The 16,740-nt window shown below is 40.1% G+C and overlaps 1 protein-coding gene across 1 annotated transcript in view; it reads left to right on the top strand.

Moving 5' to 3' along the window:
* The first annotated feature begins 2,764 nt into the window (after nt 1-2,764).
* The window catches only part of UBN2 (ubinuclein 2), a 100,137-nt gene continuing 86,161 nt past the window's right edge, over nt 2,765-16,740 (top strand). The window contains exons 1-2 of the mRNA XM_036761042.1: nt 2,765-3,265; nt 9,567-9,659. Coding sequence (XP_036616937.1) covers nt 2,765-3,265; nt 9,567-9,659 — 594 coding nt within the window. The remainder of the gene's footprint in view (nt 3,266-9,566; nt 9,660-16,740) is intronic.

Raw genomic sequence — 16,740 nt, 5'->3', positions numbered from 1 at the left:
TAAAGTATATTTTCTTTGCTGGGTAGAGCTCTGAGTTTAGTCTCTTCTTGATTTTGGATCAGACATCTTGTCTGATGTCATTTCACTTCATCAAATGTCTTTCAAAGACTTTTGCACTTGGTCTAAGTTAGGTGTTCTTAACCTGGGATCCTTGAACTTATTTTTTAAATAGTTTAATAACTGCATTTCAATATAATGTTTTCTTTGTAATATTTGTATTTTATTTTCTGCATTTAAAAACATTATTCTGAGAAGAGGGTTCACCAGACTGCCAAAGAGAGGGTCCATGACACAAAGAAATTTAAGAACTGCTCGTCTAAGTCTTTTTATTGACTAATTAAGCCATGTTCTCACCTAGTTAAGATATCAAGCTAAAACCTGCGTGGAGTGGTTTCAAATTCACTCTTACATAAGTATCCTTAGGGGATGGCCCCTAGAGAGCCAATTCAACTTGCTATATTCTTAATACATTCATGGCCTATTTAAACTTTCTAGGCCTTTACCAACATGGCCCTAAAATTTTCTTGCCAAGTCTTCCTTATTCTGAAACTTTTATTACCTTTTATGTACTTATATTATCACATTTGGTCCTCACCACAACTTTGCAAGGGGTTACTACAGGTATTTCTATTTTAGATCAGACATAATTTCATTGGAATTGGACAAAACTGTAAAACACAGAGCAGGAGCACATTTTAGCCTGCAACACTCAACTAGATTAAAATGTAATTGGGAAATATTTAACAAAATAAATAAAAATACAATGGAACATAGCTAACATGTGGTTTTCTAAGTCACTGCGTAGCCTAGCAGGGATCCTTATGTAAGGTTTAGTGGGCCCCATTTCTATTTGAGTTTGACACCACTGGTTTAGGAAATTCTTAATGAAGCAACTCCCCCTACCAATGTAGAAATAGTTAGTTCTTGAAGAAATAGCCAGCCGTACTTCTTTCACTCCACCAGCTACCTTTTCTACTTCTTACCAAAGGGCATGCTCTTTTTCCTCTCTATTCTGCACCTCATTTCTGAGAGCATGATCAAATCTGAGAACTATGATCAAATCAGCCCTGCCACCGTTCCTGGATGAACTCCCCTCACTCACTATCCCTTTAACTTTCAGTAACAAACTGTAGTCCTTAGCCAACGCTTTCCTTTGTACAGTATATTGTTTCATTCATTAGAATGTAAGCTTAGCGCAGTGGCCCACAATGCATCGTAAGCACTCAATAAATGCCTGTTGACTAGACTCGCTGGTAAGCTCTTTTATGAGCAGTCTTTGCTTTTGTATTTGTATTCCCAGCACTTAGCCCAGTACTTGTCATATGGTAAATGCTTAACAGTCAAGTCAAGAAACATTCATTGATAGGCGCTGGGCTAAGTCCTGGGGAAATGCTTTTCCATTTATTCGCTACTACTTTATGCCACAAAATTATCCCAGTTTTAAATAACGGGAAACTGAAGGTTCATAAAGATTAACTGACTTGCCTAGAGTTACACAGCTAATAACAAAGACTGGACTTAACCCAGGTCACTGATGAATTCAAGTCAGAGATTCTTACCACTACAACTCAATGCCTTCTTTAGTTCTAGAAGGACCATTGTGGGGAAAATCGCCTTCGGGCTGTTTCCTCGCACAGAACAATGAAACCGGGCAGTCCTAGGGGGGTTAGTCAGATTTGAGCTTGACCGGTGGAAAGGAAGGGAAAGTAATAGGGTTCACAGGGCGAGCAGGAAGGAAGCGGCCATGTAGAACTACACAACAGGCTGCTAACCCGCTACGGTGAATTGGGGATGCTCCAGGGGGGCCAGTCTCCGTTAAGAGCAGGGAAATATAGGCAGTCTGGCCGTTCCCTCTGTCTAGTCCACGGAGCTACTCCTGATCATCCTCCTCCCGGGGCAGAGGTGTGGAGGGAAGCCGGAAGAAAAGGCGCTTTGTCCCTGTCCCCGGGATGTGCTGGAGCCAGCTCGAACTGGTTCTGGAAAGCTGTTACGTAGTTAAAATTTCAGTTTGAGCATTTATACCTCGGAAATAGGCAAATGTTAATAACTGCATCGAGAGCGATATTTTTTTTCGTAGAGTTGTTTATTAAACATTTACCAGGACATCTCTAAATCACCCACAGACAAACCTCTCCTTTGCACCGAGAGCGCACAGGAAATAGAGGCTGAAGAGCCCCTGCGGAAGACTCCAGCGCCATTGCTGGCTCGTTCTCAGCTTGGTTTATAGGTATTAGACTAGGGCAATCAGCGATAGGCTTCTTCCTTGTTCCCGGGTAGAGGGCCAGAGAAAAAGATCTTCCGGGAAGTCGGAACCCTCCCCTTTTAAGGATCTCGCTGCAGAAAGAGCCGGCAGCGTCTCTGTATCCACGGCAACACACCAGGCCTATACGTCACTTCCGTGGAGCTGTCCTGGCTCCTGACCGTTGGGAGGAAAGGGGAACGCTGAGCAATAACAGCCACGACGGTGGACGTGAGCGTCTTCTCTCTGCGCATGCCCCCGCAAAGCGGCCTGCTTCTATTTATGTGGGGGATCCAACATGGCGGCCGCAGCGACCCGAGCGGTGGCGGTAGAGCCGTTCAGAACATAGTGGGGGGGAAAGGGGGAAGAATTCCTCTTGGGGGGCGGCGGAGGCGGCGGCGGCTGTGGCTGGTGCTGGGAAAGGAAGCAACGAAGGTAGGAAAAGAGGGCAGGCAACGAGCCGGAGAGGCGCGCGGCGGGTCGGCCGACTGGGGAGGGCCGGAGCCGTGAGGGGCGACAGTGAGGATGGCGGAGCCGCGCAGGGTGCCGTTCATTAGCCTGTCACCCGTGAGGCGGCGCGAGCTCGACTTCCCGGGGCCGGAGCGTGAACCTGATTATCCGCGGGAGCCCCCGCGCCTCGAGCCGCAGCCCTATCGCGAGTCGTCCGGGCCGGAGCCGCCGGTGCCTAGAGACGCCCACCCTCGGTCGGAACCTCTGCGAGCGCAGCAGGAGAAGCCGCCCGCTCCGCCGCGCGAGGGCAGCCGGGCTGAGCAGCCGCCTCAGCCCCGCGAGCCCCCTCGGCCCGAGCCGCCGCCGCTGCCTCCCCCTCAGCTGCACCTCCCGCCACCGCCGCCGCCACCGCCGCAGCCGCCGCCGCCGCCCGCGGCCAGGGAAGCGGCCGTCCGGGCCGAGCCGCCGCGGCCCCCGGGGGAGACGGTGCGCCTGGAGCTGGTGCTGAAGGATCCCACCGACGAAAGCTGCGTGGAGTTCAGTTATCCGGAGCTGCTGCTGTGCGGAGAACAACGGGTATCGGACAGCCGCCCTCCTCCTCCCTCCGTGCATCTCTGCCTCCCTCCCTGAATCTTTGCCTCTTTCTTCACCTCTTCCTCCCTCTCCTTTCCTCCCTCCCGTCCCATCCCTCCTTCTCCCTCTCCCTCCCTCCTGACTCGGGGTGGGGGCAGCCAAGATGCCCAACGTGTGGGGCCGGTGGGGCCTCTGTCCACCCCACCCCATCCTAGAGTGGGAAGGGGGGGGGGGCCGGGAGTAGACCACACACCTCGAGGCCAGCCCTGCTTTGCTTCATTTCCCCGGGATCCCCCAAGGTTATAATAACACACCATGACCGTCCGCACCTACCCTGGAACCTATGTGGTTTGGCCTCTTTTTCCTTTCGACTCCCCACACTTGGAACCGGACAGAGTTGTACCCTGGGTTTTAGCGGTCCAGCTTTTTCCAGTAGGAAGAGAAGAGAGCCCTAAGCCCGAAGTGAGGCAGAGAGATTGAGCAACCTTTCTCACCATCCTCAATTTGCTTTGCTTGTGCTAGATCCTAAGAGTTGCTCGCCCAAAGTATCGCGTGTAGGGGTATGTAACCTTTTCCTTTCTTTAAGGAGTCACGCAAGTAGTTTGGTCCTAAGAATTTCCCAAAGACTAGGAATTCCGCTCCAAGGAAATAGGTAGAGGAGGTTATCTAGTTACCGTCTTTAGTTCTTGTGGGTAAACCTTTTAAGCTCAAGTTACTATGGGACCTGCTTATTGGTAATTGAGGCGTGGGAAGATACCTATCTTCTCTTCTGTTTCATGTGGCACTTATCATGATCATCGTCATAGTTATTTTTGGCTGAATGTATATAATTATTAATTTAAATATGGGGGGGGTGGAGGGAAGTGTAATTGGGTATCGTTCTTTTTGGCAGGTGATCTTAATGTGAGCTCCTTTCTTACCAATTTCATTTTGGAATCTAAGAATCTTGTTTTTAATGTAATTGATGAGTGGTTTTGCGCCTGTCATGTGTTTGTGGCTTCTCAGTAGAAAAAAGTTAAGCGTTATTTTTCCCGAGCCACTATGCTAGGTGTTGAAAATACAAAGACTACTCAAGAAATGCTAATGATTACAGGTGAAACAGCCCCTGCCCTCAAGGAACATATATTCTCAAGGGGTTGATATAAAATGTACATAAGTAAGTAAATATAAAGTAACACCAGTGCTAATAAGTGAAGTAGGGTATCAGGAAAGGCCTCTTCAAGGCTGTGGAGCACCTGAATACAAATGTATAAAGAGATAGGAGACAAGATATCACGTGTGGACGACAGCTTAATAGGCCAGTTTGACCGAAACCAAGATTTAGTAAAGTGGAGTAATGTCAAATAAGACAAGAAAGGTAGGTAAGGATTTAAATGGCAGGTTGAGGATTTTGTATTTTGTCCTAGATGCAAATGAAGACTTTTGGATTGGGAGAGGGTATATGTGGAGTGTGGGGGAAGGGTACAGACATGGTCAGATTTGTGTTTTAGAAGTGTCAGTTTAGTTGTTGCGTGGAGGATACATTGGAGGTAGAAGAGATGGGAAGCAGGGAGGCCAATTAGAATGCTTTCCTAGTGTTCCTGGTGATGGTAATCAGACAAAGGAAGGAAGGAATACAAGAGCCAAGGGGAGGCAAGTTTGACAGGATTTGGAAACTGATGGAATATGAGGTAGAAGGAAGAGTAAAGGATGGCTCCAGGTTTAGGAACCTGGGTAACCAGAAGTATGGTGGTGCCATCAAAAGAAATGGAGAGGTTTGAGAGAAGTAGGAGTTCTCTTTTGGTCATGTTCTCGTTTGGTCATGTTAGAGTATAAGCAAATAAGCAAAAAGCCTATTGGACATCTGCCAGTCTTTGATAAAATCGCAAAATGCTATTAGTAATAATGAAAAAAGAATTGTTGACCCCAGATTATTTAAAATTTGTGTAGTTTACTGGTTGCCCAGAAACTGGGGTCTAATAACTTATTTCATTACTGGGTTTCCTGAGTATTGTTTGGGTGTACACTTCCCTTAATAGTTAAAGTGAATTTTCATAACTAGGTGATTATAACTGCCAAATAATACTACCAGGCTATATTTATTTTATAATCTGATTAATACTTTTGACATTGTTCATTATTGTACTTTATTCTTTTACCTAAATGTGTTCAACCATTCTGAATTGTTTAGAAGCAGAAGAGCTTGAACTCATAGCATCAAAGAAGAATGTTAGCTGGTAGGGACCTTTAGAGTTTTTATTTTATGAGGAAAACTCATGTATTTTATGAGGAAATTTAGGTCCAGCAGAATTGAATTATTTTCCCAAATATAGTGGGTGGCAGAGCTAGAATTAGAACTTATGTTTTTCATGGTTCCCATTACATGGCTCTCTTTCATTTCATGGTGCTTTGTATCATTTCCATGTTTAGATTTATTAAATTTGACAGATTGTGTTATCTCTTTTTTCCCAGATAACTTTGAAACTCTGAGACTGAGAAAACTAAAAAGTAAATACAATTTAGTTTTTTCAAATTTAAGTAAATTTGCAGTTCTCAATTTCTAAGTTCCTGTCACCTCCCCCCTCACCCCTGTTTTAAAAGAAGCCACTATAATTGTGTAAATCAACGTATCCAGTAACTTCACAGGACCTCTTTCGACAACGTTATAGTATGTATTACATATTGTTACTTGATCTGGTTTAAATTGTAGCTAAACTGAAATGCAGCTGATTCACAATAAAAATCAAATAGATGAGGCTGTATTATGAACCATATTTTACCATAATATTTATGACATCAATTAAAGAGTTGTCTGGTGAATATTCTGAAGTAAATGAGAAGTACAGGGGGAAAACATCTTTTTTGATATGCTGGCTAGCTCTTCTCTCTTGATAAGTTTTGTCATTATCAAGGGTAGATATTTTTTCACATTTTTGTATTTTTTTTCTACACCATTAATGTAATTGTTTATTGTGTCTGTGTGGAAAAAAAAATAGCCATTTTTGTTTCCCCTAGTAGATAAAGAGTGGAAAGATAATAAGTTTTGGTGAGATGACATATCATTTGAGATATACTACTTGAAGAAGGCCCTTGGGGTACACCCATAGTTGTGTCGGAGGTTGTAGATGATAATCCAGGAATGGAGACTGAGGAGAGGTCAGAAAAGTAGGAGAAACAAAGGAGAGTGGTAATAGGGCTGAGCCTCTGCTGCTGCTGGGTGGTCATTTGGTTGGGCAGTGATCGGCCTCTACTGGGTGGTTATGATTCTGGCTATACCAGACCTATCTTCAGTGGTCATTTATATAACTTATATGCTCATACTCATGGCTTCATAGACTCCTTGTATTTGAGAGAAATAATAAAAGACACTATTTCTGTTTTTTGTATGATACCCTGGAATACTTTATTATGGACTCTATTTTAAAAGTACATTAAAACCTAAGTCATATTTTAAAAAGTATGTGCTTTCTTGGATTGCTGTAACCAATTCAACCAACATTAAACACCCACTATATGCAGGGCTTTCTCCTTGGTGTTAGGGATACAAAGACAAAAACAAAACTGCTCAGACCATCAAGGTGCTTCCTTATTGGGGGAATACAGCCTATCCACAGAAGTAAATAAATGTAAGATAGAGAGGGAGTATGAACAATTTGAAGAATCTGAGCCTTAATTTTGAGAATTGGGAATTGAGTGAATATATTCCAGTTGTATTCTAGTGGAAGATGGATTGTGCAGATCCATAAAAGTGGGAGATAGAGCATTGAATTTGAAGAGCATGTAATATTATGGTTTGACTAGAACACGGTTTGCAAAGAGCAATAATATAAATACCTCTAGAAAAGTTGAGTTTGAGATGCTGATGGGACATCTAGTATGAAGATTCCTAATTCCTGCTGAGGATGATTGTGAATTCTGAAGAGAGATGGAGTGGATGCCTCATCACTTCAGTTTCTTCTGAAAAATTATGTGCTTTTCTTTGTGTTTTTCCATAATTTGGTGGTATATAAGGGGGCGGCAGCTAGGTGACACAATGGATAAACCACCAGGCCTGGTGTCAGGGAGATCTGAATTCAAATGTGGTCTCAGACACTTACTTAGTTGTGTGACCCTGGGCAAGTCACTTAACTCTGTCTCAGTTTTCTCATCCGTAAAATGAGCTAGAGAAGGAAATGGCAAACCACTTTAGTATCTTTGCCAAGAAAACCCTCAATGGGGCCATGAAGAGTTGGACATGACTGAAAAATGACTGAACAACACAAAGTACATAAGAAATGCTGTATTGGGCCAGACAAATAACCTATCTAGCCCAGGTCTTTGGCAGTGGTGTGAATGCCCCCATTACTTCAAACTTGGAAAGTTAAGATTGTGCCTGCGATATCCATAACTTTTCCTTAACATGTCATAGTTTTGCCATGTATTATTATTTTAAAAAATTAAATAAATGTTTCATCAGGAAAAAAAGAGACCATATTAAATAACAAAATGTGAGAGGAAATGACAGTGATGTAAAGACAAAAAGTATAAATAAAATATTTTCAAATAAATTAATAGTTACTCCAGTCTGATCAATTGAAAGTTTAAATGGAAAGATAATGGAAAGATATTTAAATGGGATTTATGTGTGTAGTTAGCTCACCTTTCCCCTTTCTGCCATTCTCTCAATATTTCTTTCCCTTACTTTAAAAAAAATGATGCCTTTGGGTGTTTAACTTTAACATCAGCTGTTTCCAAATATTCTTCCCCCATTTAATTCTCCCAGGAAACAATAACAATTAAGCAAAACCAACCATCAGCTGAAAAAGCAAATGATTCTTTTAGCATATGCAATAGTCTGTACTTACAGTTCCTCCCTACTGAGAGGAGTAATGTATATGTCAACCTCTTTTCTGACATATACTTTTTTTATATTGTTCTTTCTTGAAGCAATTTCTATTTTTCAACTATATCATTATTAGTGAATTTCATATGCGATCTAAAGTATAAAGTGACACTTGTTTTTAATTGATTCTAAAACATCCTCATTCAAGATTGGAGAAAGATCTAGTTGTTATGTTCTGCAATTTGGGGATCCAATCTGTACAGTCTGTATATATTCTTTCTTATGGCATTGATATTGATCATATCACTTGTTGCAGTTGTTGTGCTTCTAATCTGAAGACTCTTAATCTTTTTAATTTATTCTCATATGGAAGGCTCTCTACCTTCTGAGTACCTTTTCCGGTTCCTTTTATCTGTCTTGAGGTATCAACTAAAATTGCACATAGTAGTGCATGTACAGATACACCTTGGTGTTTTGTTTTTACTGAAGTAGTTCTTTTGTGTCTGGCTTTATATGCAAGAAAACAAAATAATTACCTTTTAAAAATTTTTTTCTGGAAAATTATCCATAGTTAAATGAAAAATAGTGTCTTCCCACATGAATAGCTCTTTTTTTGTTTATTTGTGTCCTGAGATGAAAATATATAATACCCCTGTTGGAAGAGCAAGCTCAAACAATAGTGACTTTAAGAGAAATAGAAGGTGCTTGTGAGAGAATGGCACTTGCTTAAAAAAAAAAACTAAAGCTGTTGAAATTTATTTTAACTTGCCCACTGTCAGTTCCTTTCATTGATACTAGAGGAAGGAAACAGTTTCACATAATCCAAAGCCACAAATAATCAAAAACCCATTTTCTTTTGATTTTGAAGAATGTGAATTTTGTTCTTGTTAAAAAAAAATTACCTTTCCTGTTTTACTTAGCCTCGTTAAAATTGGTGTGTATTCTTCTTAGTACCATTGACTGAGGAGGTCTGTGGTGAAGTATAAAAGATTTGCTGGTTGATAGAGGATAAGGCAACCTGGGATTGAATATTAACTACAGATAATCCTTGAGGTAGATAATTTATATGGAGGTACTTGAAAAGCTGATTGATTCAATAATCAAGAGATGTTCTTTTAGAAGCATTTTCTTACATAAAATCCTCATCTTTTGTTAGTGAAGTAATAAACAGAAATTGTGACTAATTTTTAGTTCTACTTTTTATCATCTGTGTTGAAAAAATTTAAATCACATTATCGAAGGTATTATTTTGAAAATTTCATTAATTTGAATTTTCTAAGTACCTAGCCACAGAGTAACAGAATACAATATCCAAAACCTAGTAACACTGAAAATAATACTGTTCAAAATATTGTTTATTATGAGCAAACATGTAAAAGGCTTAGGATTTGTCAGTCTTCAGGGAATAGCTTGCAGTATCACTGATTTATAAAAGTGTGTAAACCCATTGTTTAAGTTAAACCAATGCTTCTCTTTCTTCTTTTCTCATTTGTGCTGCATCAGAAGAAGTCCAATCACTCAGAAGATCTGTTTAATGATGAGCATCGAGAGAGGCATGAGGTGGAAATGTTGGCTAAGAAGTTGGAAGCAAAATATGTGAGTATCGTCATTACCTGGATAAAGTTGGGTCTTTTTCTTATTTGCTTGCTTACTTGGTGGGCCTTTAGATAAATTTGGTATTACAAGCTTATTAAATATCTCTCTCTTCAGCCTTGGTGCTTACAAATTGCTTTTGAGTAATGGAGTGGTCAAATGGAAGTTCCCTTAGAAGTATAATATTCTTCTACTGCCACATGAATATTTGGAAACCCTTTTTACTTTCTTGGACTTTGTGATTACCAACAACAGTGTCATCTTTGAAAAACCTCTCCAGGGATAGGAGATGTTAGCCTTATTCCTAGTCTTGCCACACATAGAACTATTGAATTTAAAAGTAGAAGGAACTTTCTCATTTTATATGTAGCTCTTGATTTCTTGAAAGGATAGTTATTACTGTGTCTAATAATCATTTTCCCTTCTGGTAATAGCAAAGTGGGGATACTCAAAAATATGTGGTTAAAATGGGATGTTTCAGTTTTAGGCTGAAGTTTTTGTTCTTACTTTTTGTCTTTTGTTTGGAGAAGGGGACTGACAGAACTTGTCGCTTATAATTATTTCATGATGTTTAAATATATTTAAAATCACGTATCCTCCAAGATCTCTGTTCTTGCCACTATTCCATATTGCAGCCAATATGTACTATTTGCTTCAGATATCCATTCTGTTATTCTTTTTCATCTAATATATCTTGCCTGCCTTAATATTTGTGTTCTTGGAATCATCTTTTATTATTCTCCCATGGTGCAGTGTGATAAATTTTGTGCAGTGCAGTGCAAAGGGATGCCAGTGAGAGTTGAGAAGGGAATTGGAGAGAGTTAAATAAATGGAACCTATAAAAAGTTTTCACATCATCTTTGGTGATGGTCTCATAAAAATGGAAGGAAGATATGATGTAGGGATATATTCTGTCTTGAAGGTGGTGCTGGTGTAGATCTTTAAGTTAAATCCTTTTTTGTGATGTTGGTGTTGAGCTTCACAGAGTTGAAAATACTCACATGACAGTTTTGGGGGTGTGTTAGGGAGGGGCCTGGCATCCTCAGCAAATACCCAGTTATTGTTTGAACTAGAGAAGAACTTCACTATAGTAGAGCAGCAGCTTAGCTGTTTGCAAAGGAATCTCTTCTCCCTTACTGTAAATACTAGGGGAGGAAATTAAGAACCTTAAATTGTTCATTAGAATCATAGTATTGGAAAGGATCTCAGAGGAGGAGTTGAGACATAGTGAAAGAAATGGTAGGGAAATGAGGGATGGTTAAAGGAAACACCCTTCTATCCAGTTTGATTTTTTTCCCAGTGCTTCCTTGTTTTCTTATGTCCTATTTCTATTATGTTACTATTAGGATAAAGTAATGCTATTGTTAATAAATAATAAATATTACTGTAAATAAAATCGCGAACATATGTATTTGGAGGAGAAAAGGCACAGTAGCTGTTGAACACTTAACTTTTATAATATGCTAGACATTAATTGCTATGCATAAAATTAATTGAATATTTTCCATTTCAAAAAATTTGTCATTAAAAAAAGTTCACTCCCTAATTAGCCTTTATAGCGCTATAAGAAAGGAATGTGATTAAGATCATAGGCTTCATTCCCATCTGATTCTAAAGCTTAAAGTCTTAGGCTGAGTCGTCTTTTGTAGTTGCTGCTAAAGAATCCTTGTGACCTGTGTAGTGGTCAGGAGGTTCTCTAGAGTAACAAATGGGGTATCTTAGTGGTACAAGTGGTATAAGTTGCAGACCCAAAACTAGGGAAATCTGTGTTTGGAAGATCTGCTCTGCTGGCTGTTTTATTCCTTTATCTCAGTTACATCTACAGTGCTGAAAACCATATGTTATAGTTTGACGTCCTGTTAAAGAGATACAGCTTCTCTTCTGCCACAATCAGCACTGTCAAAGTATATGAAGTATGATAATAAAGTATCATGACCCGGATTTGGAGTTATTTTGAATTAACTTCGGAGCCTGTGGTACATTGTTTTGAATGGCTTCTGTGCTGTCCACACCTTAAGAGTGCATTTGATATTTCCAAAGAGGCAGAAGGCATTTTGTAGCCAAATCTGGTGAATCAAGAGGGTGATCAAATGGAAAAGGTGTGTAATAAATTAATGTGATTGGTTTTCTTTGGCTCATTAACTGTCTCTGAGCGCAGTTCTGAAATTCCAAAAATAAAAGGCCATATTGCCTAAATATTTATATGTAGCCCACTAGGTGGCTAATTTGAAAGGGTCAGCAGTCTTCTCAGTGTCGAACCATGGCGTGTTTAAAACAACAACAGCCAAAACCTAATTCCATTATTTTATAACTGGGTATTGTATTAAAACAGTTTGGATTGTTGAAGTTCTTAATTCTTCTAAATGACTTAGGTTGGCATCTTTTGTCTTTCCTTGGCTATAGCAGGTTATTAAGGGCAGGGCGTTTAATCTCCTTTTCTGAAAAGTTTTAAACATTAGGTAATACATAGTCATGTAATTAACCAGTCTTCTGTACAGCTTGGATTGTTCTCAAGAAGGTGGCTGATTTGTCGGAATGACAACAGGATAGGTTGTTAGTCAGTGGGTCAGTACAAATTTGTCAAATGCCTACTACGTGCCTACCAAATGCAGAGACTCTTTGCTCTCAAGGAACTTATGTTATTTTTATTTTTAATATATTTTAATTTTTTTATTCTGAACTTGGACAACACCAACAACTACGAGCATTTCCATATACAAAGAACATCAGAAAAAGAAGATTGTCTGTGAAGTAATGAATCTGTATTATGCACAGCTTTTTGTCCCCTTAAGTTAGAAAGATAATAAATTCAGCACATAGGTTCCAGAGCTGCCCCAGTTGTCTTTGTTTTCCTCTGAACTTCCTTGTTCTCTCTTCTATATACTTAAAAAAAACATTTCACAGATACTGTCATTCTCTTTTCTCTTCTGGTGTCACCATCATTAGTTGTCCTCTCCTTTCTCTTTCCTCCTTCCTTGCAAAAACAAAGAAACAAAAACCCCAAACTAGAATCCTGTCTTATGACAAAAAAGAATAGTCAAGCAGACTGTTGGAATCTGAAAGTGTACGTCTCATTCTTTCCTCTCGTCTGTCACCTTCTGTCTAAAGGTGGGAAGCTTACTTCGTCTTTAGTCCTCTAAAGTTGTGGTTGATCATTGCGTTGATCAGAATTCCTGAATTTATTTTTAACTCCGAACTTAAAATACCCCTAAAAAAAGCACACTTCTATAGATGTACTAGGACAGAGGATTTGGTGTGAAACTGAATCTCCATTTCATACCATTTGCTTTTTTAAAAAAGTATTTAATCATTCTACGTGTTACTTTTAAAACTACCCTGCTTGTCTGTGCTTATTTCTGAACTTCTATTCACTTCTGTGCATTTTTTTGTTGTTGTTCAGTTGTTTCAGTCATGTCCGAATCTTTGTGACCCCATTTGGGGCTTTCTTGGCAAAGATATTGGAGTTGTTTGCCATTTCCTTTCCCAGCTCATTTTACAGATGAGGAAACAGGCAAAAGGGTTAAATGCCTTGTCCAGAATCACACAGCTAGTATCCAAGGCTGAATTTAAACTCGGGTCTTCCTGACTCCAGGCCTGGCACTCTTTCCACTACACCACTTAGTTGCATCTAAAAAAATGTTAAAATGGCTCTCTTTTGTGGTGGGGGGAGAGGCATCATTATTGCTAGCCACACCCCACCATTAAAAACCTTGTAACAAATAAACATAGGCAGAGCTGAAGGCAGTTGGAATTCAGTCTCAAAGTGGAGGTAAAGCACCTGCCCTGCTAACCCCAGCCTGACCGTAGCCATTGCTGCTGCTGGGGGAGGAGGAGGAGGGTCATGATTCAAAGAAACCAGAGCGGTTAGGAAAGCTTTATTGATGTCTCAAACTTCAGATCTACAGATGATATTTCAAGAAAACACTTTGGAAAATGAGATATTCATGGAACATGTGGTGATGAGACAAACAAAACATTTTAGAGACTTTGAGTTTGTGACTTATTCTTGTGTAGGAGAGATAGGTGCTGCAATGTGTGCCCAGCTACCTAAGGTTGATAGGCATGTAGTCAAACCAAAGGAGAGGATTCTATAAAACCTCTGGTACATGTCTAACTGAAGAAAGTTTTTGTTGGTGACACTAAAGAAGACAAGAACGTAATTTAAGATACTTCTTTGAAAAGTATGGCAAGATTGAAATCATACAAGTTAAGGAAGATTGGCTGAGTGGAAAGCAGAGGATTTGCTTTTGTAACTTTTGATGATCATGATGCAGTTGACAAAATTTTTATTCAGAAGTATGCCATTAATGGGCATAACTGAATTGAAAAAGGTCCTTTCAAGGCAAGAGATTTAGTCTGCTGGCTCACAAAGAGGTCTTGGATGGAGGTGACTTGAGTGATTTTGTGGGTTGTGTGGGGAACTTTGTTCATGGTGGAAACTTTGGTGAAAGAAGTGGTGATGGCAGTGTTGGTAGTGGTGGTAACAGAGGCAGTTCTGGAGGTAGAGATTGGTGGATATAATGGATTTGGTAGAGATAGTGGCAGCTATGGGAGTAATCCTTGCAACAGTAGTAGAGGGGGTTTAAGGTGGTGGTAGTGGAGGTGGAGGATATGGTGATGGAGAAATTTTTGGTGATAGTAAATGTGATGGCAGCGGCAATTATAATGATTTTGGAAATTAGAGTGGACAGCAGCAATCAAATTATGGACTCATGAAAGGAGACAGTTTTGGTGGAAGGAGCTCAGGCAGTGCCATGGTCGTGGTTGTGGATCTGGTGGTGGAGGTGGTAGGTAGAGATCAAAAGGTTATAAAAACTCATCAGAAGAAGGCTATAGTTTTTAGCAAGAGAATGTGTTGTTGAGAAACCTTCTGGTTACCTTGACAGTCATCTCAAATGAGGAATTTTAAAAATCTGCCATCAAAGGAATGTGATCCGTAGTCAGAAAAATTACTTCTGCTTAAGCAGGAAATTCTTATTATCGAGACTGTCATAATCACAGTTTGCAAAACGTACAGTTATTAATTAATGTAATAGGTTTTTTATGTGTTGCAGTTTTGTCTCTTCTTTTCATCACATCAGATATATTGCCCTGTAAATTGTGATAGTGGTACCAAGAATAAAAAAATTAAGGATTTTTTTAACTTAAAAAACGAAACAGGGGCAGCTAGAAGGTGCAGTGAGTAGAGCACTGACCCTGGAGTCAGGAGGACCTGAGTTCAAATTTGGCCTCGGATACTTGACACATTTACTAGCTGTGTGACCTTGGGCAAGTCACTTAACTCCAATTGCCCTGCCTTCCTCCCTCCAAACAAAACAAAATAAAACAGGATAGGCAAGCAAAATGAATCTACCCCATGGAATATCCAGAAACATAAGCCTCTTTCTGTATCCCTTCTCTGTCAGGAGATGGGTTTAATGCTTCATGATAGCTTTTCTGGATTTGTGATTAGTCATTACATTGATCAGAGTGCTTTAATCTTTCATAGTTGTTTTATTTACATTGTTTCTGTCCTTTAACTGTTCTCCTGTCTTCACTCTGATTCATTTCATAATACTCATGGTTCTTTGAAATTATTCCTCCATCATTTCATATGGGGCAGTACTCTGTTACATATACTTCAGTTTGCTCAGCCATTCCCCCATTGTCATAGAAATGATCTAAGATCCTATTTTTTCCTCTTCTTTTTTTTATTCTTCTTTTAATGCTTTCTTCAACTCAATTCAGTAGTTGTTGTCTTTTGTTCTTGAAGAGGACCAAAGTGACATTACTATGTCGGGATCAAGGAATAATGTGTCTGACTGTGGCTGATCAGACCAATATGAGCTTGGAAGGCTCTACCACAGGTTGTGCACTAATAGTCCTTATGAACATTTGTAGTGGACATGTCTCTAAATTTGTGCCTCACTTTTCTTTTGAGCTACTACAGTTCTGCTTTGCTCATAGAGTACAGCACCTTCTTTGATGCAGGTGGTCCTGTACCTGTGTCTTCCATGTCTCACAATCAGTTCCAGAGTTCTTCAGAGAGACCTTGAGAGTATCCTTGTAACTCTTTTTCTGACCTCTTTTTGTGTGAGTTCTCCATAAAATAGTCTTTTAGGCAAATATAAGCTTGGCATTCAAACAATGTGGTCAGCCCATCAGAGTTGTGCTCTCTGCAGTCAAGTTTTAATTCTTGGCAGTTCAGCTTGAGAAAGGACCTCAGTGTCTGGTACCTTATCTTGCCAGGTGAATCTTCAAAATTTTCCTAAGACAATTCAAATGCAAGCGATTCAGTTTCCTGGCATGGTGCTGATACGCTATTCAGGTTTCACAGGCATACAACAAATGAGGTTGGCACAGTGGCTTCTAGACCTTCAGTTTGGTAGGCAGTCTAATACCTCTTTTCTCCCACACCTTCCTTCAAAGCCTCCCAAACACTGAACTAGTTCTGGCAATGCGTGCATCAACCTCGTTTATATGCACATCCCTGAAAAGTATACTGCCAAGGTAAGTGAACTTATCCACAGCTTTCAGAATTTCTCTATTTGCTGTATAGATGGTGTTTTGTTGGCTGGTGGAGAACCTGTTTTCTTGGTGTTAATTGTTAAGCCAGAATTAGCACAGGCAGTAGAGAATTGATCCATACTTTTTTGCATCTCAGCCTCACAAGCTGTGTTGAGTGCACAGTCATCAGCAAAAGGAAGATTGCGCACCAACTCTCTGTCCATTTCAGTCTTGGCTTGTAGCCTTTTCAGGTTAAATAATTTACTGTCAGTGTGATAGCTGACTTTGATGCTGTTTTCATCGTCATTGAACATGTCCACCAACATGGCTGAAAACATCATGCTAAAAAGCATAGGAACAAGCACACGACCCTGCTTCACTCCATTGGTGACTGGGAAAGTGTGAGAGCATTGTGCATTATCCAGAACCAGGGTAAGCAAGCCATCATGAAACTGGTGCACAATGGTAATGAGCTTCTCTGGGCAACCAAATTTTTCCACGAGCCTTAATGACTGACGGTCTCAGAGGTCTTCATTAGATCGGCAAACATGTGCAGATCTCTATTCTGCTCCTGGAATTGTCCAGCAACCATTCCTCT

Source organism: Trichosurus vulpecula, chromosome 5 (genome assembly GCF_011100635.1).
Source record: "Trichosurus vulpecula isolate mTriVul1 chromosome 5, mTriVul1.pri, whole genome shotgun sequence".
Lineage (NCBI taxonomy): Eukaryota > Metazoa > Chordata > Mammalia > Diprotodontia > Phalangeridae > Trichosurus > Trichosurus vulpecula.
The sequence above is the reverse complement of the archived record's forward strand: the minus strand, read 5'-3'. Positions and strand labels throughout refer to the sequence as shown.